Here is a 27036-nt window from a genome sequence, read left to right on the forward strand (position 1 = left end):
ATATAAATATTATTGACATTCTCATTTTATAAATAAAGGAGTTGATACACAAAATGGTTAAGTAATTAAACCAGGGTAAGGATCATAAGAGACTACTATGAACAAGTACATACCAATAAATTAGACAGCCTGGAAAAAATGGAAAATGCCTACAAACATACAACCTACCAACAACAAATCAGGAAGAAATACAAAACCTTAAAGGATAGATTACTGGTAAGGATATGACATCAATAATCAGAAACATCACAACAAAGAAAATTTCAGGTCCATATGACTTCATTGCTGAATTCTACCTAACATTTAAAGAAGAAGTAATACAAATCCTTTTCAAACTCCTCAAAAAAACTGAAAGAGTAAACACTTCCAAGCTCATTTTACAAGGCCAGCATTACTCTGATGCAAAAGCCAGACAAGGACACAACAAGTAAAGAAATTGTAGGCCGACATCCCTGATGAACCTAAGTGCAAACATTTTCAACAAAATTTTAGCAACCTATATTCAACAGTATGTGAAAAGGATCACATACCATGATTAACTCAGATGCAGAAATCAATCAATGTGATATATACCACAGAGACAAAATGAAAAATAAATATTGTATTATTATCTCAATAGGTGTTGGTAAAAGTATGTGACAAACCATATTTGACATCCACTTATGATAAAAACTCTCACCAAACTAGGTGAGAAAAAACATCTCTCAACGTAACAAAGGCCACAGTGACAAGTCCACAACTAACAGAGAAAAAGCTAAAAGTTTTTCCTCTAAGATCAGAAACAAGACAAGGATGTCCACTCACCACACTGTTATCCAACACAGTATGGAAAGATTTGCCAAGCACTTAGGCCAATGAATAAAAGGCATTCAATTTGGAAACGAAGAAGTAACTGTGTCTATATGCAGATGACATTATATTATAGAAAATTCTAAAGACTTCAACATAAAAACTATTAGAATAAGCTAATTTAGTGAAGTTACAAGATACAAAATCAATATAGAAAAAATTGGTTGTGTTTCTATACACCACCATCAAACTGTCAGAAACAGACATTAAGAAAACAATCCATTTATAATTGCTGGGGGAGAAAAAAAATAAAGAAATACCTTTGGATGAATGTTACCAAGCACATAAAAATCTGTACATGGAAAATTTCTTCAGCTTAGAAAGCCTTTCTCTGTCCAACAATGCCTGGTCATCTTTGAAGATTTGCTTTGTCTTCATGCATATATTCCTTCAGTGAGGCTGATTTCTCTCATTTCTATCTATAAACCAACTTTCCTATGGTTTTATATTTTGGCACTTCTCACAGACATTAGTTTACATGACTTTCCCTACTTTAAAACAGTTTACTGAGGTCAGGACTATATCTTTCTTCAAAAGAGATTCATTCCTTTGATTGGTTATTCATTCATTCAACACACAGAGATTCACTGATTGCTTACTAGGGCTAGTCACTGCCTGGGGTCCCAGGGATTCAGAGAAAAACTGGACAAACCAAGCATTTGGGTGAAAAACACATAAACAAAACAATAACCGACAGCAGGTAGTGATGAGTGCCAGGAAGAAACAGAATATATCTGGGATAGAGAGGACTTGAACTTGGATGGAGGAGAGTTGAAAGACCCCTCTGATATGTCTATAAACTGAGAGATGAGTGATTAAAAAGGCAGCGTGAGAAGGTCCCGGTGACAGCATCTGAGACAGAGGGAACACCTGAGCAAAGGTCCTGGGAAGGAAATGGTCTCAGAATGTTGAGGAGAAGAAATAATATCAGCAAGACCAAAGGGATTGGAAACCACTACGGGTATTCCTTTAAAAAAAAAAAAAACCTAGGAGTAAAACTACCATATGACCCAGGAATCCTACTACTGGGCATATAAGCTGAGGAAACCATGATTCTAAAAGACATGTGTACCTCAAATAGTGCTTGGCAGCACTATTTACAACTGCCAAGACATGGAAGCAGCCTAGATGTCCAATGACAGACGAATGGATAAAGAAAAGTGGTACACATATACAATAGTGTATTACTGAGCTGTAAAAAGGAACAGATTTGAATCAGTTGTAGTGAGGTGGATGAACCTAGAGCCTGTTATACAGAGTGAAGTAAGTCAGAAAGAGAAAAACAAGTATTGTATATTGACACACATATATATGGAATCTAGAAAAATAATACTGATGAACCTGTTTACAGGGAAGGAATGGAGATGCAGACATAGAAAACAGACATGTGGACACAGAGGGGAAAGGAGGGGGCAGAATGAATCAAGAGAGTAGCATTGGCATATGTACAGTATCGTGAGTAAAATAACTAGCTAGTGGAAAGCAGCTGTATAGCACAGGGAGCCCAGCCTGGTGTTCTGTGATGACCTAGAGGGGTAGGGTTGGAGGGCAGAGGGAGGCTTATGAGGGAGGCGATACATATACATAATTATGGCTGATTCACATTGTTGGACAGCAGAAAGCAACACAACATTGTAAAGCAATTACCCTCCAATCGAAAAAAGAAAAAGTCAATGAGCATGAAACGCGTAGGACACAAGGATCAGAGAAATACGAAGGCACGAGATTATCTAAGTCAGAGACACAAAATGTTTTGGTTAATAAATCAGATTACAAAGATTTTTGGCTTTGCAGACATGCTAACTCTGCCGCATCTACTCAAGTCTGCCCTTGCAGTATGAAAGCAGTCATAGGGAATATGTAAATTAATGAACACGGTTGTGTTCCAATAAAACTTTATTTATAAAAACAAGCAGCTGGTTGGATTTGGCTCATGGGCCATAGTTTATGGCCCTTGATTTAAGTCTCATAGGCTCTAAGGAAGTGCTTAAATACTATTCTAATTCTGATAGTGGTAGGGAGGCAGTAATGATAATTACTGTAATTATTATTATTATTATTATCGATGAGAAGCCACTGAATATATATATATATATATATATATATATTTAAAGGAGGTATATGATCCTCAGTTGTTGAGGTCTCTGGGCCTTTCATGTTATAGGCACTTAAATTAATTGTTAAGTAACAAGGGACATTGTAAAAGAAAAGGAAACCACTTTAAAGTTCTCTCTCCTACAATATCTAGCTCAGAAGTAGTAGGCATGGAGGGAAAAAAAAAATGGTGCCACTCTTGGGGGGAAAAAAAAAAAAAAACCCAAAACAACAACTTTCGTATTTTCTGGTTTCAGTACATCTATTAAACTGTTTTTTTCAGACCTGTGCAGTGGGAGGCATTGCATCCAAAAACTGACTGTTGGCTATAAGCCAAGCATTCAACTGGAACATATAGCTGAATGGAATGCACAGACACATTAGAGACACAATTTTCAATTTTAGGTACCTGAGGACCTGTTACAGATACCGATGCTTCTGTATCAGGCAGACCGATTGCTAGCATCACCATTAAAAAATCATTTTCTTACATTTTATTTTTGTAGTGTGAAACTGGATTTCTATGACAAAATTATAGTCCCTTCCATTCCCCAATGCTTTTTTATTAGGATTGAAAATTGAACGAGCTTTCTTACAAATCTTCTGCACAGCTCATAATCCTGAAATTAGATGGTGACGACTCCTCCTCTTACATGGGTATTCCTAGAGTGTCCAGTTCAATTCCTGCCCTTCTTCTTCATAAGCTCTTGTGCCCTATTTTCACTAATGGAAAATCTGAAGATTTTGAGCCCATGTCCCACTACAATATAACTGAGTAATGTCTCAATTTCAAAACATACGAAAATACCAAAGTCCTATACACTAATCTCTACTCCTAAATTAAATTTTTAATATTTTTCTACTCGAAACATGTGGGTGGTTCCTTGCCTCTAGTTAAATTGCTTAAAATAGAAAAAAATTGCACAACATACTTCTAAATCTCAAGATCTAGAATGTTAAACAAGGAGATAATTATGTGATTGCTGGGTTAAAACTAAGCAACTCATTCATCTGGCATGAGGGTCAGCACCGGCAGCAGCCCTCACCACATCTACAGAGCAGTCTGGCCATGGTACTCCAATCTAGTCACTTTGACGCGGCACTGGGAAGGTTGCTGGAGAAACCCAACAGAATTGATAGAACTGGAAGGTAGATTTAGCTAGCCTACATATCCGATCTTGGAGGTGAAAACCCAATCACCACAAACTGATTTGGGGCTTTGAGTCTGTTAGCCAGAATCTCCCAGGTGTGAAAAACTGACTCCTTATATATAAATCAAGCCTCTTTGGAAACAGTTTTTAGCTTCTTGCAAGAGAGAAATCAGAAAAGTTAGATGACTGTGTCTACATTCACAGTGAAGAATGAATACAGAAAAGAAGATAGGATTTTATGTTTCATTATTCAACTGTCCACCAAATGATTTTTACTGATGACCCATTGTGTCTGAGGTTCTTCCTTCACATATAAAAAGGCTTTTTTTTTTTTTTTCTTTTTTCCCCTATTGGAGTACAATTGCTTTATAATGGGTAAAGTTTAAGTTTTGTGTAAGTTGCCGCTATACAATGAAATGAATCAGCTATACATACATCCCCTCCCTCATGGACCTCCCTCCCACCTCCTCCTCCCACCCTTCGAGGTCACCACAGAGAACTGAGCTCCCTGTGCTATACAGCAGTTTCCCACTAGCTATCTGTTTTACACATGGTAGTGTATATATGCCATTTCTTATCTCCCAAGTCATCCCCCACTCCCCTTCCCCCACAACGACCCCAGATCTGTTCTCTATGCCTGTGTATTTAGACTTTTGAAAACCTCACGGGACTGCTAATTGAGAGGCACGTACTTGTCCTTTAAATTCCTTGCCACAGCATACTCTCAGCCTTGCCCCCAAATTTTCTTTGACTATTTGCGGCCCCCCTCCCTTCTCTAATACCTGTATCTGCCTGAGACTCAAATGGTGAAATGTGACTTTTGTTCAATCAGAGGTGAGAAATTCCACATGAGCTTCTTTGAAGTCTATAAGTGGTATGTCATTTGAGACTATTTGCTTCTTGATGCACTGACTTCCCAATGGTTTTATGTCCAAACCCAGTCAGACCTAGAGACTCAAGTGCAGAGCTGAGCTGGGGGAGGGGGCAACCAAAGGCATAGGATAATAAGCTGCACAATCAGAGGGTGTGTAACTCCACCCTGATTCTCAAGACACAGGGCCAATCAGCTGAGGAAAGCTTTATTCATTAGGAACCACTGCTTACTGAATCTGTTCAAAACCCATAGAACCATTATCTTCAGAAGAAAACAGAGTAGTGGCAACATGCAGACAGTATTTCTAGTATGTAGATACTCTTCAAAATAAACTCTTACTAATGCCCGAAATATGTATCAGCTACCATTAGGCTTCCCTGGTGGCTCAGTTGGTAAAGAATACGTCTGCAATGGAGAAAGCCCGGGTTTGATCCCTACATCAGGAAGATCCCCTGGAGAAGGGAATTGCAACCCACTTCAGTATTTTTGCCTGGAAAATTTCATGGACAGCAGAGCATGGCAGGCTACAGTCCATGGGGTTGCAAAGAGTCAGACACAACTAAAGTGACTGAGTGTGGCACAAGGCAAGTGCCATAAATGGAAAGAAGATCAAATATGTATTTCATTTTATAAATCACCATATTACAACTATCATGCAAACTACTACTCACAAGCCATGAGTAATCGCTCTAAAATATAAATCCAACAAGGTCACAGCTCTGTCCTAAAAATCACTGAAGCACACCTCCCTCTTCCCTAGAAAACAAGGTCAAGCATATAGGATCCTTTAAGATTTCAGCTCTACCCACCTCTCCTGAGTTAATTCTTGATTTCCCTCTAATCCACACAACGGCCTCTACTTACAGTTTCCCCAAATACATGACTATTTTACCTAGGTTCACCCTCCTGCCTTGACTTAAACAGAAATTTTTGCTACGGGGAGCCAAGCATGGGAGGACACAGTTGTTCTTTATTGAGTACTTATCATAGAGTGTTAAAGTGCTCTCTATACTCTTATTTATATAATTCTAGTTTTATTTCCAATGCAATTTCTAGTGTTGGCACTGGGAAAAAAGGCCAATAGGTCTACAGGCCAATATCACTGATGAACATAGATGCAAAAATCCTTAACAAAATTCTAGCAAACAGAATCCAGCAACACATTAAAAAGATCATACATCACAACCAAGTAGGCTTTATCCCAGGGATGCAAGGATTCTTCAATATCCGCAAATCAATCAATGTAATACAGCACATTAACAAATTGAAAAATAAAAGCCATATGATTATCTCAATAGATGCAGAGAAAGCCTTTGACAAAATTCAACATCCATTTATAATAAAAACCCTCTAGAAAGTAGGAATAGAAGAAACATACCTCAACATAATAAAAGCTATATATGACAAACCCACAGCAAACATTATCCTCAATGGTAAAAAATTGAAAGCATTTCCCCTAAAGTCAGGAACAAGACAAGGGTGCCCACTCTCACCACTACTATTCAACATAGTTTTGGAAGTTTTGGCCACAGCAATCAGAGCAGAAAAAGAAATAAAAGGAATCCAAATTGGAAAAGAAAAAGTAAAACTCTCACTTTTTGCAGATGACATGATCCTCTACATAGAAAACCCTAAAGACTCCACCAGAAAATTTACTAGAGCTAATCAATGAATATAGTAAACTTGCAGGATATAAAATCAACACACAGAAATCCCTGGCATTCCTATACACTAATAATGAGAAAATAGAAAGAGAAATTAAGGAAACAATTCCATTCACCACTGCAATGAAAAAAATAAAATACTTAGGAATATATCTACCTAAAGAAACAAAAGACCTATATATAGAAAATTATAAAACACTGGTGAAAGAAATCAAAGAGGACACTAATAGATGAAGAAATATACCACGTTCATGGATCGGAAGAATAAATACAGTGAAAACGAGTATACTACCCAAAGCAATCTATAGATTCAATGCAATCCCTATCAAGCTACCAAGGGCATTTGTCATAGAGCTAGAGCAAATAATTGCACAATTAGTATGGAAATACAAAAAACCTCGAATAGCCAAAGCAATCTTGAGAGAGAAGAATGGAACTGGAGGAATCAAACTGCCTGACTTTAGGCTCTACTACAAAGCCACAGTCATCAAGACAGTATGGTCCTGGCACAAAGACAGAAATATAGATCAATGGAACAAAATAGAAAGCCCGGAGATAAACCCACGCACCTATGGACACCTTATCTTTGACAAAGGAGGCAAGAATATACAATGGAGAAAAGACAATCTCTTTAACAAGTGGTACTGGGAAAACTGGTCAACCACTTGTAAAAGAATGAAACCAGAACACTTTCTAACACCATACACAAAAATAAACTGAGAATGGATTAAAGATCTAAACGTAAGACCAGAAACTATAAAACTCCTAGAGGAGAACATAGGCAAAACACTCTCCGACATAAATCATAGCAGGATCCTCTATGACCCACCTCCCAGAATATTGGAAATAAAAGCAAAAATAAACAAATGGGACCTAATTAACATTAAAATCTTCTGCACAACAAAGGAAACTCTAAGAAAGGTGAAAAGACAGCCTTCAGAATGGGAGAAAATAATAGCAAATGAAGCAACTGACAAACAACTAATCTCGAGAATATACAAGCAACTCCTACAGCTCAATTCCTGAAAAATAAATGACCCAATCAAAAAATGGGCCAAAGAACTAAACAGACATTTCTCCAAAGAAGACATACAGATGGCTAACAAACACATGAAAAGATGCTCAACATCACTCATTATCAGAGAAATGCAAATCAAAACCACCATGAGGTACCATTTCATGCCAGTCAGAATGGCTGCAATCCAAAAGTCTACAAGCAATAAATGCTGGAGGGGGTGTGGAGAAAAGGGAACCCTCTTACACTGTTGGTGGGAATGCAAACTAGTACAGCCACTATGGAGAACAGTGTGGAGATTCCTTAAAAAACTGGAAATAGAACTGCCATATGACCCAGCAATCTCACAGCTGGGCATACACACAGAGGAAACCAGAATTGAACGAGACACATGTACCCCAATGTTCATCACAACACTGTTTATAATAGCCAGGACATGGAAGCAACCTAGATGTCCATCAGCAGATGAATGGATAAGAAAGCAGTGGTACATATACACAATGGAGTATTACTCAGCCATTAAAAAGAATACATTTGAATCAGTTCTAATGAGGTGGATGAAACTGGCCTATTATACAGAGTGAAGTAGGCCAGAAAGAAAAATACCAATACAGTATAATAACACATATATATGGAATTTAGAAAGATGGTAATGATAACCCTGTATGTGAGACAGCAAAAGAGACACAGATGTATAGAATAGTTTTTTGGACTCTGTGGGAGAGGGCGAGGCTGGGATGATTTGGGAGAATGGCATTGAAACATGTATATTATCATATGTGAGACGAATCGCCAGTCCAGGTTCGATGCATGATTCAGGATGCTCAGGGCTGATGCACTGGGATGAGCCAGAGGGATGGGATGGGGAGGGAGGTGGGAGGGGGATTCAGGATGGGGAACACATGTACACCCATAGCGGATTCATGTTGATGTATGGCAAAAACCACTACAATATTGTAAAGTAATTAGCCTCCAATTAAAATAAATAAATTTATATTAAAATAATAAAAAAAGAAAAAACAACTATTACATTTGGAGATAAAGAAGGAAAAGGAGAGGCAGAAAAGGGTTTCTGTGCAAAGCATTTTTAAAGGCTTTATTGATATATAAGGACAGCAAGGAGATCAAACCAGTCATTCCTATAGGAAATCAGTCCTGAATATCCACTGGAAGGACTGATGCTGAAGCTGAAGCTGAAGCTGAAGCTCCAATACTTGGGCCACCTGATGCAAAGAACTGACTCATTGGAAAAGACCCTGATGCTGGGAAAGATTGAAGGTGGAAGGAGAAGGGGAGAACAGAGGATGAGATGGTTGGAAGGCATCACTGACTAAATGGACATGAGTTTGAGCAAGCTGCAGGCGTTGGTGAAGAACAGGGAAGCCTGGAGTACTGCAATCCACAGGGCTGCAAAGAGTCGGACATGACTGAGCCAGTTAACAATGAACTGTTGCATAATAAACTGCACACATTTTAAGGATGCAATTTTATGAACTTTCACACACACACACTAAACCATCAGCATAATCAAGAGATGAACACATACATCACCCTTCAAGTTTCCTCGTGCTTCTGGTAATTCTTCAGTACCATCCTCACCCCCAGCCCACAACTGATCTGTTATTACTATAGATTCATTTGTATATTAAAAAGAAGTTGATATAAATGGAATCATGAATATGTATTCTTTTTTTAGTCTGCCTTCTTTCACTTGGCATAATTATTTCAGATTTGTACATGGTGCTGGATGTATCAACTGCCCAATGCTTTTTACTGAAGAGTAGTATTCTATCTTATGGATAGAGAGTAATTTGCTTATCAATTCACCTCCTGATGTTTACTTGAATTGTCTTCAATTTTGAACAATAAAAAATAAATTTACAAAACCATTCACTTGAACATCTTTGTATACTTATTCATTCATGCCTCATGGGTGAAAACAGGAGAAATGGCTAGGAGTATGGTTGGTGCATGCTTTCCATTTTAAGAACCCGCCAAACTGTTTCCCAAAGTGATTATCCTATTGTTGACACTCCCACCAGCAGAGTATGAGAGTTCCTGCCCCACAGCCTCACTAGTATCTGGTCTCTTCAGCCTTTTGAATGTTTTGCTCATTTGGTCTTAAACAAACCTCGGAGCAGAAATAATTATACCCATTGTGCAGATGATAAACCCTAGGACCAGAAAGGTTAAATGACACACCTCCAGATGTGTGATGATTAGATTCAGAGACCCACAGGAGGATTGAGTAGGGAGGAACGGTCTTTCAGGATCAGAGGGCAACTGGGAATTGAAAGAAACCCTAATGGGACCAGTAGTATGATCTACGGTACGGGGACCTCAGGCCCCCAAGGCTGGATTTGGCAATGCTCTGACTGTTCATGAGTAGACCATGCTTCGTTGAGATTTCCAACAAAAAAGAGTTGGAAGAGTTGCTTTGAGAAGAGTTGTTTGTAAAAATGGTAAGTGGTCTGTGACATTTTTAGATTTGCCTAAGAACAGAGATTTGTCTGATTCTCTTGATCCTAGTTATAAAGATGAGGCCTTGGTCTCTGTTACCAAGTGTTTCAGTGGCTGAGGTCTCAAAATGAAAGACTTCTAATGGGGAAACTAGGCTCTAGGGAGCATACTATGGGGAGGAGCAGATTCAAGACTCTTGCTGAGTCATCTTTTCAGCAGAAATGTTTTTCTTGAGTAAAACAAGGTTTGGACGCTGTGTTCAAACCTTCAACAATTGGGGCCTTTGTTTTAATGTACTAAGTTATTTCTTTATTAGTTCTAGCTCAGTTCAGTTTTACACAGGCTCTTGGGTTTTACCTGTCAAATGACCTTTTCTGGCTAAAGGAAAGGACGAAGATGGTGAAGGCACCGAGTGTCCTACCTTTCTGCTCTTGAATTTAGCTGATGCATCATGAAGGGAGACAAGAGGACTGTCCTATCCCATGCTGTTGGTACTATCAGATGTGCAAACAGCTGGCTTCAGAGGACTGTTAGGAGAGAAGCTCAGCTACCACCAAGGTCACAGTAGGAAGCAGAGAAGAGATGGTTTCACAAGCTTTTGATAAAGATTTGAATGGACAAGACTAAAGGGCAGAAGTAACATCTCGACCATGAGTATCCATGCCCATCACAGTGTGGGTGGACGAAGAGAGGGCCTCAGCATTGTCTGTTCCCTAGGATAGTTCCCTCCACTGTGTTTGGATGTGAGGTGAAGGTCTTAGTGAGCATTTCAGAAGGGAAAATAATAACTTTTATTTTAAAATGTGTGTGTGTGGGCGGGGGAGTGTACTCATACATCTAGAGGTAGAGCCATTAGGCTGTTGACAATGATTGTCTCTAGAGGGCTGGATGGTAAGAGCCCTTTGTTTCCTCACTTAGTTGCTATTTGAAAAGATTAAAAGTGGGCAATGTTATTTGCAAAAACCTACATACACAAAAAAGTCCATATCTCTTATTTCAGCAATAAAGCAGAATAACACAAAAAGAAAGATAAAATAAAGCCTATTTACATATTCTTTTAATGTTCAAACTATTCAAAACAGCTTTTAGACCTGCTCTATCTTTTCTAGTCCTTCAGGCTTCCTTCAAGGCAATGCCATCTTTTTATCCATGCATGACAATAGCTACTTACCTAGTCACCTAGTCGCCTCACCTTGGTTCATCCTCCAGTACTATTGCTGGGATTTACTTTCCAAGATATCCTATGCTCACATTCCTCCCACACTTGGAAACTTTTGATGGATCTCCATAGCTTTAAGGACAAGGTCCAAACACGGCCCTTCACAGTTTGGATTTGTGAATCTTCCACTTCATCATTATCTCTGTTTCAGAGTTTAGGCCCCCCAAACTGGAGAAGAAGGTGGTGGTTGCATCACAGGGAACAAGTGTTAGTCACTCAGTCATTCATGTCTGACTCTTTGCAACGCAATGGACTGTAGCCCACCAGGCTCCTCTGTCCATGGAATTCTCCAGGCAAGAATACTGGAGTGGGTTGCTATTCCCTTCTTCAGGGGATTTTCCAAAGTCAGGGATCGAATGCAGGTCTCTTATATTGCAGGCAGATTCTTTACCATCTGAGCCACCGGGGAAGCCCCACATCACAGGGAAGACCATGCCTAACTCAACATATGCATAAGGGAGTATTTCATCCTAAGAAAGAACACTGGGGGTTTCAGTTTACATGCTATAGTATTTAAAATTCACTTGGCCCACCCAAAAGATGTGATTCTTGCCAAAAGCTTGATATGAGAAGGAAACATGGGATTCACATCGCATCAAACTTTGCCCATATGATGAGGTTTTAATTAAATTTTATTATTACACCCTCTCAGATTTGCAAAGTCAAAATATCCTAAATGCAGTCTTAATTCCTCACTCCACAGACCATATGTTGAAAGCAGCTTCCTTTTATTTATTCACACTGGATATAATTTCTTACTGGATTGTCTTAGCATTTCCTCTGCTTGTTAACTTCTGGTTCTTGATTGCATTTTTCCTGACATGTAACTGGAGGTCCCTTTCTCTGTGTCCATCTTGTACTTTTTGTGTGATAACTATAGTTTATCCTACACTAGGTGATGTGTTTTAGAGGCCTGTGTGGACCACTAGCTTCCCGTTCCCATCCTACAAGGATGGTGTCGTCTTTACATCTGCATCAGAGACCTTCACAGAGCACTAGGGACATACTAGGTATTTCATAATAGTTCTTTAAATTGCTTAAAGACCAGGAGAAGTTTTTAATCAATTCAAATAGCGTTGAAGCATAAAGTGATATATTACTTTCCAAGAGAACTAGGTCTTTTCCTTCCTGCACGGCACTAGGCAATTAAAAAAAAAGAGATGTATGATCAGAGACAAAAGGAAGACTAATTAAAGCACATCCCATTTCCCTGACTATTCTTTGCCTTTAATCAGATTAATCTTAATGAAAACTGTTCAATGTCTTTAGCACAGTAACAACAAACAGCTCGATGGGAAGAGGTATCAGCAGTCATTCGTTGGAACCCAACACTAAGTCAGAAATAGCACATGGATGTCAAGTTCCTTCCAGTTCAGATGCATTGGTAGTGGCTGCCTAAACACTGTAACGATAAGGATTTTAAGACCACTCCAGGGTTTCAGGGGAAGCGTGCCATGATTGATTAGTGATGTCTGCCTTGGGCATAGATTAGGGGATGATTACCTCCCTGCCTAATATTTCTGATCCTGGGCTGGTCTTGCTTTGTGTTCAGATTCTGGGGTGTTATCTGCTATCAATGAAAGATCAGAAGGTCTGTTGTGTAGTCCCAGTCCTTCAGGAAATACTCCTGGGGAACACACCTCTCTGCCTGCTCTCTTGTTATCTCTGGTTCAGAGCCAGTGCCTTGGGCGTAGCTTTTAAGAGCTCCAGTCCAAACTATGACGTTGATGCTTTACTCAGACCTTCTGACTCTATACTTTGTCTCTGACCATGGATAGTATCTTTCTGACCTTTTGGTTCTTTGATGGAACCCCCATTTCTTTGGCATGATAATTAATTTATTCCCAAAGGTGCTTAAATTAGAAATCAGGACATATTTAGAAAGTGTCTTTTGTTTAGTTCAGTTCAGTCGCTCAGTCGTGTCTGACTCTTTGCAACCCCATGAAGCGCAGCATGCCAGGCCTCCCTCTCTATCACCGGAGCTCACCCAAACCCATGTCCATTGAGTCGGTGATGCCATTCAGCCATCTCATCCTCTGTCGTCCTCTTCTCCTCCTGCCCTCAATCTTTCCCAGCATCAGGGTCTTTTCAAATGAGTCAGTTCTTCGCATCAGGTGGCCAAACTATTGGAGTTTCAGCTTCAACATCAGTCCTTCCAATGAACACCCAGGACTTATTTCCTTTAGGATGGACTGACTGGATCTCCTTGCAATCCAAGGGACTCTCTTATTGCCTTTGTAGAGCCAATGGGTACAAAACTTGTCTTCTTGACCATGTGTAAGAAACGAAATATTGGCTTACCTAGAAAGTTCTCCAGACAACTGGCTAAAAACCCCAGATAAACACACCATCTATAGGGTTTCCCAGATTTGGGCAGGGTAACCTGTATTCTCCTTCCCTGGGTGCACACACAAGTTTTTGTAAAGATATGCCCACAAGCCAAGCCTGTTTTCCATGAATCTGTGAGACTGCTCTCACAGATTGTACCAGTGTGCAACAACAGGATATCAGAGCACTTCTCTAGACAAGCTAGCTCTTGCTGTGCTATTGTTCTACCATTTACAGTGTTTCCTTGAATCATTTCAGTCACATAAATTTAATCCTTAGATAAGGAAACGTTATTTTATGGCTAGAGTTTCCCTCTTCCATCCCTGGCCACGTCACAAGATCCTCATTCTAGAAGTCACAAGGTTAGCAAGGATAAGAGAAGACAATGATCATATTCTGTGCCCTCCTTAACAAAAGCAAAAATCAAATTCATGAGGGCTGATGTTTTGCAAGACAATACTTCTCATATTGTGCTAATGTACGTACTCGTACTTGATGCTGTGCTAATGAACTCAACTGATGAGAAGTTTCACAAAGATGTCGTTAATCAAAACAAATTCAATTTCCTGAAAGAGTAAACAGTTATTACTGAGCTCATTGCTTAATCTGTCTTTTTTTGTGTGTCTTATAACAATGGAATTCTTCTATTCTTCTATGAAATACTTCAACTCTTAAATCTAAACAAAAATGGAAGGACTGTGATTTTGTATGTTTTAGGTTGGCAATAATGCCTTCAGTGTGATATCTTTTTGCATTTTGCAATGTGCTGCCTTCCACAACTCAAATTTCATGGTTTCATTTACAGAAGAAAAATATTTTTAATTGATCACTCATGCTTCTCTAGCCATATGCCTACCACAAAGGCATGCACATTTTCATACAAAATTCACTGGTTCCATTTGGCAATTGAGTACCTTTAACTGTGTGAATCGACAATGCAAAACATCATAGTCCATTGAGAATACACTAATAGAAATATATGCCTTCTAAACCCTGGTGTACAAAGCACATTGCTTAAAGACAGCTTAATTATTCCTGTAATCCTGTTCTCCCAATGCAATGTCTTTTAGAACACTTAGAATCAGTGAATTCAAATCCTGAAAACGTCTATACTTCTCAAGTTTTTTTTTTTATTATTTTTTTTTATTTTATTTTATTTTTAGACTTTACATAACTGTATTAGTTTTGCCAAATATCAAAATGAATCCGCCACAGGTATACATGTGTTCCCCATCCTGAACCCTCCTCCTTCCTCCCTCCCCATTCCATCCCTCTGGGTCGTCCCAGTGCACCAGCCCCACGCATGCAGTATCATGCATCGAACCTGGACTGGCACTCGTTTCATACATGATATTTTACATGTTTCAATGCCATTCTCCCAAATCTTCCCACCCTCTCCCTCTCTCACAGAGCCCATAAGACTGTTCTATACATCAGTGTCTCTTTTGCTGTCTCGTACACAGGGTTATTGTTACCATCTTTCTAAATTCCATATATATGCGTTAGTATACTGTATTGGTGTTTTTCTTTCTGGCTTACTTCACTCTGTATAATAGGCTCCAGTTTCATCCACCTCATTATAACTGATTCAAATGTATTCTTTTTAATGGCTGAGTAATACTCCATTGTGTATATGTACCACAGCTATACTTCTCAAGTTTTTAAATGGGTAAATTATACCCCTGATCTTAACTGACAAGATTCAAAGTCATGACCAGAAATAATAAATGAAATGGTAGAGACCTATATTGCCAAATATTCATTAAAACAAGGCTCATCTATAGAACAATTGCAATGATGCCTGCCTTTCACATTTCTCAAGCATAAATTTCCAAGAAAAAGATTTCATGTTTTTAAGCTGTTGCATGGGTAATAATTATCACGTCCATAGACTTTGATGCTGCACATCATTCCCCATGAACATGTCCATGGTTATCAACTTACTGGCATACACTGCATTTCACTACTCCAACTGGCATGTCACTATTCCTCTGGCCCAAGGATAGATAAAGTAATGAAATGATATTCAAGTTGGTTTCACAGTACACATGTGTTATGAATTTGAAACACATTTCTGACACATACTATGCTCCTTGAGCATATATTTTAGAAGAACTTACTCTAAGGACTTCCTTTTATGACTCAAATCATAATCTGGAACCATTCACAGTCCTTGGTTTTAGAATACTATGTGGTTTCATTTTCATTTTAAAGACAGCCCAAACTTCTAGCTGCTAAATCAAACCATTTAGGGGAAAGACATATTTTCAGTTGGAAAACTAGCCAAAGTCCACTAATCCCTTCTATGATTATACAGAGAACAGAAGTAACAATGTAAGCAGTCAGATTCAACTAATTTGAGAAGCAAGGATATGTAAATTTGTAGACATTTCGACTTCAGTCCTTGTTTTCCCCATTTAGGGCACGAAGTCCTTGAATGTTTAATAGACTTCTCCAAAGTAGCATGGAATCAGGCTCCACATCTGATGTGCTGACCTCTCATCAAGCTACACTTGCACTCTCTCTCTAGAGCATGCCAGTGAGGGCTTAGTCCCAGTTCTGGTTTCAGCTGTACCAGCCAATCAGAGCCAAAGTCAGTGAGGAAAGGACAAGACAGCTCATTAAGATCAACCTGTTAGGACTGCCCAATTTGCATATACCCACAACCATACAGGGGTAAGCACAGAACTCAGATATATATAAATCACGTTCAGAATCAACACTGTAGCACTGCATGATTTGCCCACATTCAGATCTCCAGATAGACACACATTGATTGCATTAAGATTCAACATATTACAACTGCTAAACTTACTGACCCATATAAAACATGTAACTATATGATGGGAGCATGTATACCAAACATACCTTGGACCAATATAGTAAAGCCCAATCATTTTGAAAACTTTGAACTTTTATGGCTGAATATAGCTAATCCAGCTACATTAATTCCATCATTTGAGACAATTAATATACATCCAGCTGTTAGGAGCCTAGAGTAGAATCAACATCAAAGTTCTCCTATATCCACCAATTTAGAGATCCATGTAAATATACATGTTGTATAGCTCACATACATGACCTAATCCACAAGGAGTGCCTACACAGCTGCTACGAAGAAAGAGAGCTGGCAACGATCACCCTCATCCTTGGGAATAATGGACTATGTCCCTCCTCTCTTATCCTGAGGAAATAGGTATGAAAGAAGAGGGAGTGGGTAATGAATGAATACAGAAGGCTTAGTTGAGACAGATTATTTTATGCTGGATAATCTCTTGCTACAATGAATCACTCTAATAAATTAACTTGAAAAGACTTACCTTTGGTTGGTTTCCAGTGGAATGAACGTAGCTCAGCTCAATGCAGGTTTTAGACTTCTGCAGCATCCATCTGTACTAATTCAGGATTTGTCTAGGCTTGGGAATATCATTCTACATTCTAAAACCTCTCGCTCTATACATTCAATCTGGTTTCAACATTTACAAAAAGAAACACGTCTTTGAAACGTGTGGTGTGGTGTGCATTTTCACTTACCTTTTCCGCTGATTGAGCGGTGCCAAAAAAAATTGGAATGAAGGCAAGCCAAACTATACATGTCGTGTACATGGTGAATCCGATGGGCTTGGCTTCATTAAAGTTCTCTGGGACACCCCGAGTCTTGATGGCATACACAGTGCACGTGACCATGAGAAGGATGCTATATCCCAAGGAGCAGATGATCTGTAGGTCCGTAATGTCACACTTGAGAACCCCCCGGGCCTGCTCGGGGTTCATTGTCTTATGTTCATCATAGTCTATGATGATATTAGGTGGGTCAACACCGAACCATATGAAAACGCCGAGAAGCTGAACTGATATTAAACTGGAAGTGATAGCCAGCTGTGACGTTGGGCTTATGAGTCTGGGGGCTGTCACTGATTTCTTGCCCTGTTCAAATATGCGATAAATCCGATTGGTTTTGGTCAAGAGGGCTGCGTAACTGATGCACATACCCAAGCCCAAGAACACTCTCCGGAAAGAACACACCGCCACGTCGGGTTTGGCTATCATCAGGAAGGTGATGATGTAGCAGAGAAAGATGCCCGTCAACAGAACGTAGCTCAGTTCCCGCCCAGACGCCCGAACGATGGGAGTGTCATTGTAGCGGATGAAAGTGGCCATGACGAATATGGTGGCGATGATTCCCAACATGGCAAGAAAGACGGGGATGACAGCCCAAGGCGAGTGCCACTCCAGTTTGATGATGGGGATATCCTGGCAGCCAGTTCGGTTTTCATTGGGCCGCTGGTCGTAGGGGCAATGCTGGCATGTCATCTCATCAAACTGGTACTGGTAGCCGTCACAGGGCTCACAGGTCCAGCAGCAAGGAGTTCCCTTCTGTGTCTTCTTTCTTTGCCCAGGCTTGCAGGGCATCGTACACACAGAGGCGGGGATCTCCCGGACTCCTTTACCCCACTGCATGTCCTCTATCTGTAGCAAGAAATAAGGAGGTGAAACAGGTAGGTTAGTTAAGAGGAAAAAACAACCAGCAATTACAGCAACATGTGAGACCTGACGAGGTAAACTAATCCCAGCTGGTAGAAGATACAACCAAGATTCGACCCCTACCATTCACTGTAGCATCCTCATTCTTCCCGACCCAGGGATCGAACCCGGGTCTTCCGCATTGCAGGCAGATGTTTTTCCGTCTGAGCCACTAGGGAAGTCCTCCTAATTACTATAGAGTGTGCCGAACATGCCTGATTATAAGAATCCCTGTGGTAGCTTTCAGAAGTACAAATTTCCCGTTCTCACCTAGAACCCCAAAATAAGAATATCCTGAAAAGGAGCCTTTGGAGCTTTATTTTCAAGTACTCAGAAGATTCTTAAAATTAGTCAGTGATTACTGACACGCTCTCTACTGCCGTCTCCTGGATAAGAAGTGCAAATGTCCCAAGTTAAGTTAAAAATCTTTTATATGAAATGCTACATTCATTTCCTTTATTAGATGCTTTAAAAAAAGTGTTTTTCAGTTCTTTTGGAAGATATGTCAGAGCTGGCCACTTTTTCTAAAATTCTGTAAGCACCACTGCCATTTCATTGAGAAGTTTCGAACTGAATGAACCTATTCTATTTCCCACAGAGGAGTGATAAGGTTCATTATCAAAAGTTTTAATTGTAGCTCTGGAAGCATTTGATAAGAAAATAATACAGTCTGGAAACCTCTAAAGATTAGCCATGTACCTATTTGAAGATGAAATTTAAACTGAAACACTATATCCTAGAGGAAGATGAAAGTATGCTTACTTAATTAGAATACTGGCTTTCTGGAGGGGAATTCATAATTAAAAGTTTTCTGAGAAGTAAAGGCATTAGATACAAATAAGAGCTTTATCGCTGGGATGACATCTCATCTTTTCCAGCAGAGCTTCTATTATTTTTATTTTCCTGATATCAGTCCTCTGAATTTCATCCCCACCACATGCTTACTGTGAGATATTGGGAAGTTCTTTGACAATTACCTGGAGGGGTTTTTACAACCCAGTATGCTGAGCCTGCTGCACTCAATATGCCAGCAAATTTGGAAAACTCAGCAGTGGCCACAGGACTGGAAAAGGTCAGTTTTCATTCCAGTCCCAAAGAAAAGGCAATGCCAAAGAATGCTCAAACTACTGCACAATTGCACTCATCTCACATGCTTGCAAAGTAATGCTCAAAATTCTCCAAGCCAGGCTTCAGCAAATTGTAAACCGTGAACTTCCTGAAGTTCAAGCTGGTTTTAGAAAAGGCAGAGGAACCAGAGATCAAATTGCCAACATCTGCTGGATCATGGAAAAAGCAAGAGAGTTCCAGAAAAACATCTATTTCTGCTTTATTGGCTATGCCAAAGCCTTTGACTGTGTGGGTCACAATAAACTGTGGAAAATTCTGAAAGAGATGGGAATACCAGACCGCCTGACCTGCCTCTTGAGAAACCTGTATGCAGGTCAGGAAGCAACAGTTAGAAGTGGATATGGAACAACAGACTGGTTCCAAATAGGAAAATGAGTCCGTCAAGGCTGTATATTGTCACCCTGCTTATTTAACTTCTGTGCAGAGTACATCATGAGAAACGCTGGACTGGAAGGGGCACAAGCTGCAATCAAGACTGCTGGGAGAAATATCAGTAACCTCAGATATGCAGATGACACCACCCTTATGGCAGAAAGCAAAGAAGAACTAAAGAGCCTCTTGATGAAAGTGAAAGAGGAGAGTGAAAAAGTTGGCTTAAAGCTCAACATCAGAAAATGAAGATCATGGCATCTGGCCCCATTACTTCATGGGAAATAGATGGGGAAATAGTGGAAACAGTGTCAGACTTTATTTATGGGGGCTCCAAAATCACTACAGATGGTGACCGCAGTCATGAAACTAAAAGACGCTTACTCCTTGGAAGGAAAGTTATGACCAACCTAGACAGCATATTCAAAAGCAGAGACATTACTTTGCCAACAAAGGTCTGTCTAGTCAAGGCTATGGTTTTTCCAGTGGTCATGTATGGATGTGAGAGTTGGACTGTGAAGAAAGCTGAGCGCTGAAGAATTGATGCTTTTGAACTGTGGTGTTGGAGAAGACTCTTGAGAGTCCCTTGGACTGCAAGAAGATCCAACCAGTCCATTCTAAAGGAGATCAGTCCTGGGTATTCTTTGGAAGGACTGATGCTGAAGCTGAAACTCCAATACTTTGGCCACCTCATGTGAAGAGTTGACTCATTGGAAGAGACTCTGATGCTGGGAGGGATTGGGGGCAGGAGGAGAAGGGGACGACAGAGGATGAGATGGCTGGATGGCATCACTGAGAGTTTGGGTGAATTCCAGGAGTTGGTGATGGACAGGGACACCTGGCGTGCTGCAGTTCATGGGGTCACAAAGAGTTGGACAGGACTGACTGGCTGAACTGAACTGATGCTGAGCCCCACTCTCGTATTTTCTGATTCACTGGGACTAGGAGGGGACTTGAGAGTATGTATTTCTAACAAAATCTCAGATGGTATAGCTAGAGATTCTCTATCTGTCACATCTTGTAAACACTGACATGTTCCAACCTCCCAGTCACAGAGACTGCATCAGGAATGGGGTCATTATGGCATGATGCAGAATTTAACTTTGTTACTTTTACAGAGATTACATAGGACAAAAATCTTTGCTTTTGCTGGACTTGCAGTTTCCAGGATATATGGATGTGGTGTGCATGGCTACAAGAAGAAAGGCATTTGTCAGAGAAGGAAGCCAATGTAAAGGAAAGCAGAGCAGAGAGTTGAAGAGGACTCTCTATCCATGAGCTTGCTTAGGCTCCTGGATATAGCTGTGCCTGAAGCAGGTTTTCCATACATTGTGTCATTATGTGAGCCAGGAAATTCTGTGATGCTTAAATACTTTAAATTGCATTTATATTACTTATCACCAAATGTCCTGACTCCAGGAGTTGGTGAGGGACAGGGAAGCCTGGCATGCTCCCGTCCATGGGGTCGCAAAGAGTTGGATGTGACTGAACTGAACTGAAGGGTCTTGAAGAATATACCAACTAATAACTTCAGTATCTTTAATCTGCAAAAAAGATTCACTTAAAAGAGAAAAATACAGAATAAATTCCAATGAAAAAATTTGGCTGATAATCCCCATATCTAGTTAATTAAATTTTTATGATATTTGAACTAAAATATAGATTAGAAAGATACTGGAAAGTCTGAGACTTTTTAAAAAAATGCCTACTTTTAAGAGATAAGGGGGGGTTACTAATTTATTGCACAGTGAAATTCCATTGCTGTGTTAAAACAGGATGCAGTGTATAGCAGGGTGTGATATTTCCATCAAAACTTGAATGAGAACTACATTTAACATCCAAATCAAATGTAGTTAACTCTGGAAAAAAAGAATGGTTCAAACATTAAACTTCATAAAATATAACCTTCTAGTGGTTGAATTTAAACTTTAATCAGAGACCCAAGAATCTTCCGATGACTTCTATGAACTCATTTGCATGAACACAAAGCCCAAGTCAGCACTAATAAATCTAACTAAATTTAAAAGGTAATCATTTCTTTCTCAACATCATCATTTTTGAGCCAGTCAGTCACTGGCAGCTGTCCCAAAATCATAAAATTAAGGAAATAATTTGTAATAAGAGAGAATGAGACATGCATTAACTTTATAAATGTCCAATTTCAAGAAGTGGGAGCCTAAAAAAATTGCTATTATTAATACAAATGTTTCCAAATGTCAAAGTAAAAGGCCCTACTCATGATCAGTAAGAAATATTAACAACAACAACAAAAAACTTACAAATAAATTTCGTTAGCTAAGCTTGAGATGGCCTGATTCCAACATGAGTGGAAACTAAAATGTCATACGATTAAACTTGATCTATGGAACAGATGTAGGGCTCAAATATAAAAACAAATTATCATTATATGTAATATTTTAAAGCCAATTTCAAGTGTTGCCAGCTTGCAACCCCCTCCTCCTTTCAAACAAAATGGTCAGCAAAGTTGAACAGATTTTCTTCCCTCAGACTTAACCAAATATATACAAAAGCTATAACCACAAACATTACATTGACTGATTACTTAATTTGTTTTCAATTTTCATTTAAAGTAGATCTCCATTCAATTTAATTGTATATATTAAAGCAGCAAAGTTGCCTCTTGCTCCAAATGAACAAAAGTCTAATTTACTTGCTTTGACAACAAGAATCATTATTGAAAATATAATCTATGTTCCATAAATGGACTGACTAACCTTTAAGAACTCCAGTAAGTGAGAATTTTGTTAAAGCAATACACATGATTTGTCTATATCTCTACCTATCCACACAAATTCAGAGCCTTGTTTAATAAGAATAAACAGCTGCAAATGGCATGGGCACCTATTTAAAAGAGAATAATAATTTAGGGCTATGGATTTGTTGTTGTTCAGTCACTCAGTCATGTCCAACTCTTTGCAACCCCATGGACTGCAGCACACCAGGCTTCCCTGTCCTTCACTATTTCCTGGAGTTTGTTCAACTCATCTCCACTGAGCTGGTGATGCCATCCAGCCATCTCATCCTTTGTCAAATACTCGACTATAATGTCAATTGACTTTGTCAAAAGGCTAGCAAGAATGCAAATTTGAAGTTTGCTCTGAACTATGCAACAAAACTGTGTTTCAGTTAGCCAGAAAGCAAAATAAAATTGTAGAAAGATGAGAAAAAAAAAAGAAAATAGAAATCTCAAAGAGTGCCAGGTGACCAAAAAGGGAGGATTCCAAGCCCTGTGCCCACAGATGAACTCAAAAGGAGGAAGACTTCTCTTCCCTGGCAAGGACTCAGCCAATGAAGAGCCAAGGACCCTTTGCCCTCCAACTTCCTTTTCCCCACCGTAAAAGTATTCTCCTTCCCTTGCTGTGTGGGGTCTTGCATGTGGCTTGCCATAGTTTCAGATTTCAAATTATAATTCCCTTGTTCAAATAAACCCATCTTTGCTGGAACAATGTATATCAGTCTATTTCAGGTTGACAAAGACTAGAAAAAATGTTAGGATGGTCACCATTATCTTCTGTAGAAGACAGTTCTAAATTCCCTGATAAGGATGCATCTCCTTCCTGGGCACCCAAAGTTTATGGTTAATGGAGACTGGATCAGCTCAGTAGCTGGCTCACGGAGAAGGCCTGCTGAGATCTCAGTTCTTGGCAAGAGAGCTTGCTGTAGAGCTAGTACCATTAATTAGCACCATGCGTGGCACATAGATTTTTATAAATAAGCAAATCAAAAGTTTAATAAAGAGAAAGTTAGGCAATTCTGGCTAATGAAAGCAAAAATAAGTCTTTTGTGGTGTCCAAGCAAAGTGTTCTTTACTCTTTAAAGAAGAGACACGAAAAACTGACATGGTGTCATCAGTCTTTGATGTGTACAGATGTGAAACATGGAGCTGAAGCAGCCGTTTTGGCACCACAAAGACACAAACTGAAGGAACAAAGCCAACATGCTGAGGCTAGTAAAAGAAACCAAAATGGAATTTGTATCTTTGATGGGGTTGAAATAACTTTCTAGGGTCAACATGGAGCCACTCCTCTATGGGGTGTCATGCTAGTAAGCCAACACTTACACAACTTTCACATTCCTATAAACAAGCTTCATTCAGCCAGGAATGCAGTATGTCCACTTAGCCATTAGCCAATCTTCAAAGGCTGAGTGAATTCAGGAGCTTCTCACCCCAAAAAGACTATGTAGGCTGATCAGATAATTTTTATATGTCTTTTCCTTGTTCTTCATTTTTTATCCTATAGGAGCTTTCTGCTTTCCACTCCATTTTTCAGTTCTCTGAAAGAAGACTGTCCACAAAGTGTTAAGTGAAGTGTGCTGGTACCACCTAAATTGTCTTCTTTAATCATTTTTTAACAGTGGCATCATGATGTCAACCAAATGAACCAATACTGGTACCACCCAACCCTGAATTGTAAACATGAAATGATCAACTTCCCTTGGTTAACCAATACCTCATGGGTACCCCACTCCTTACAGTCAAACACTCTAACTAATACACTCTTTCTTATTTCTGCATCTGGTATGTGAAGGCCTGAGACTAGTGGACAGTTAGCCAATAATTCAAGCTCTTGCATGAGTAGTAGAGAGTTCCAGAAGAAAAGCAAACTGTAATTCATGTGAATTACACGAAATCAGAAACACTTGGTTTTGTCTCCTGAAAGCACTCAGAAAAGATGGTGGGGAAGACCTGGACTCAGAAAATCAGCTGTGACCCCACTGCTTCTGGCTCATACAGAGACAATGAAAAAGCACCTGTCAGCTGAAGTTTCTTAGCACGTGTGCTGGCAAAGAAAAAAAGGGTCTGGCTCTATACTCCATAGGGGGTGCAGAAACCTTATAATCACTGGAATTTTAAAATAAAACCCAATGAGTTTCTGTCTTACTGCCAAATGCAGGAATCAAACTGAGAGGATTTTTATAAACACTGTTCAGTGCATCCATTTTTATCTAGAAGAGATCTGTTCCTTTCCCCATACAGACGTTTTCTCTTTGAAAGAAAATTGTGTCACTCCAGAGATATTTTCTTCGGTGAAATTCCATTTGCATCTTTCCAGCGCATACTCTGTAGAGCAGGCTGGCTGGTGCTTTTATTGCACAATTCCCTGCAATATTATTTTTGCTTATTAAAACTGTAACAGAATGAGCTAATTTAAAAAAGAGCTTTCTATTAAAACTCCATTTGTTCATTAAAATATATTTGTCCCGGCTAATTTACGGGAAAATCTTTTCAGGAAAAATGCACAGGAATGTGGAACACTTAACACTAGAAAAGAACCAGCTTTAGGTTCCAGTGTGGAGTGGGTAAGGGGGAATGGCTTCACAAGGAGTTTTGTAGCATGTTTATGCCTTTTTTTTTTTTTTTTTTTTTTTGAGACTCAGTCCTGATTGTTAAACCTTAGGCAGCACGACTGGACTATAAAACAGAATTTCAGGACTGCTATAAACACACTTAATTCGGATACTACATATTCAAAATGTGTAATTACTTGTACAATTCATCATTTTTAATGTACTCAAGGAAGAAAGTACCATACACTTGCTTCATAAAACTGTACATAAAAGATTAATACATAAAAGAGTATGAAAAGATTGGCTTTTAACTACAGTAGTCACTGGGCATCCACAGAGGGACTCAGAGCTTCATCTCACTATCGAGTCCCTTGAGCTCTGAGATGTAGATAGTTCTGTATTGTTACTGAGACATTTTTTTCTGATGTTGTTCCCAAGCTTGCTTGTACATATGAATCACTTGGGGATCTTCTTGGGGCAGCATTATGTTTAAAAGCTCCTTTGATAATATGTAGACAAGTTTGGGAACTGATGAACTATACTCTCTGAAGGGCTGGGGTTTGGAAGAAAATATTTGTGTTGTTTAGAGAACCTAGTGACCGCAGGCTTCTATTCTTGACCTTACGATGCCCTCGCTCTTTTAATGCACTTTTAATGAAAGTCTGAGAAGGTCGCCTAAAATGTACAGTTATGCTCTTTTTATGATTTAATGGGAAAGTATGGAGCTGTAGTGGAATTACAAATTTCCACAGTTCAGAAAGGTCTCCAGACTTATGTTTCATAATGTTACTGGCCAAATAACAGAAAATGCCTACAGAGGCCCAGCACATAAATAAACGATGTGGGTGGGAGTAAGAAATAATTCTTGCTCCAAAAAGCAAAGGCTAAAGGAACACAAATCAAATTATATGTCCATATAAATATATATATTAAATTACACATCAAGAACAGATTTCATAACAATTCTGCCTAAATGATCTGCATTTACTGTTTCAGTGCCTGCATTTTCCTTAAACACAATGGAAAATGGGGTAGTTCTTGTTACATTTGCATAATTAAAAGCTCCCAGACTGACTGAACAGTCTACCCCTACAGTAACTGTAGATTTCTCTTTCTTCATCAAACCTTTCTATCCCTCTAATTACAAAGGGTTGACTTGACTTGGCTTGAGAACTTCCTTTTATTTATCTTTTCCCCAGAAGAATCAGCTTTCTGTGGAACCTCCAATTTTTCACAATGTTGACATGCTTCAAAAATATCATACACTCAGATGGCCACACTGAGATGACACTGGTCAGCTATCTCTTTTGGAAACAATACTGCCAGGAGAGGAGCCATTTCCTTAAAATTTACATGCTAACCACAAATCATTTCTTATTTAGTCCCTCTCCGGGGACACAGTTCTCTAAATGATGCTTACCAATAAACATTAGGCATTTAATCATGCTTTATTTATTAAAAACAACTGAAAGCAGTTTATTTTTTTTAAAGCATAGACTTAAGGATAATGTATAACACAAACATATTCACATATATGCCTCAAAAATACCTCAAACAAGCTTGGTCAAAACTGAACTCATGATCTGCACCAGGGACTGGCCAGCTATGGCCCCAGTGAGCCAAATCCTGCCCACCATCTGGTTTCATGAGTAATTCTATCGGACCCCTGTCACTACACTGTTCATTTACATATTATCTATGGCTGACTGTATGCTACAATGAGAATGGAGGAGCTGTGAATGCAAGGCCTGTAAAACCCAACTTATTTACTATCTGGTCTTTTGCAGAAAACACTGGCTGACTCAGAGGAAATGAAAAGAGAACAAAGCCCTAGCACATGGCAGATTTATCAATCCATAAATCAGGAGTGGTATCATCCTAGACCTCTTCCCTTCCTTTACTCCCCCTCCCATATCCAAGTGACCAACAACCTGTGCTGGATTTATCTCTTGTCATCACGTACATTAATTAGTTTATCCAACAAACTGTATAGTAAGTAAGCTTCCTGGGTCAGGACCAAAGGAGTCAAAAATGAACACTTTCGAGAAATG

General features: G+C 39.3%; 1 protein-coding gene across 9 annotated transcripts in view; it reads right to left on the reverse strand.

Annotated features, from left to right (window-relative positions):
- Positions 1-27036, reverse strand: part of LOC129635131 (metabotropic glutamate receptor 7) — a 651100-nt gene that overhangs the window by 182452 nt on the left and 441612 nt on the right. For all 9 annotated transcript variants that reach the window (XM_055557821.1, XM_055557820.1, XM_055557822.1 and 6 more), the window contains one exon: positions 17189-18124. In XM_055557821.1, the coding sequence (XP_055413796.1) occupies positions 17189-18124 (936 nt within the window). The remainder of the gene's footprint in view (positions 1-17188; positions 18125-27036) is intronic.

The sequence above is a fragment of the Bubalus kerabau genome, chromosome 20 (genome assembly GCF_029407905.1).
Source record: "Bubalus kerabau isolate K-KA32 ecotype Philippines breed swamp buffalo chromosome 20, PCC_UOA_SB_1v2, whole genome shotgun sequence".
NCBI classification, from domain to species: Eukaryota; Metazoa; Chordata; class Mammalia; order Artiodactyla; family Bovidae; genus Bubalus; species Bubalus kerabau.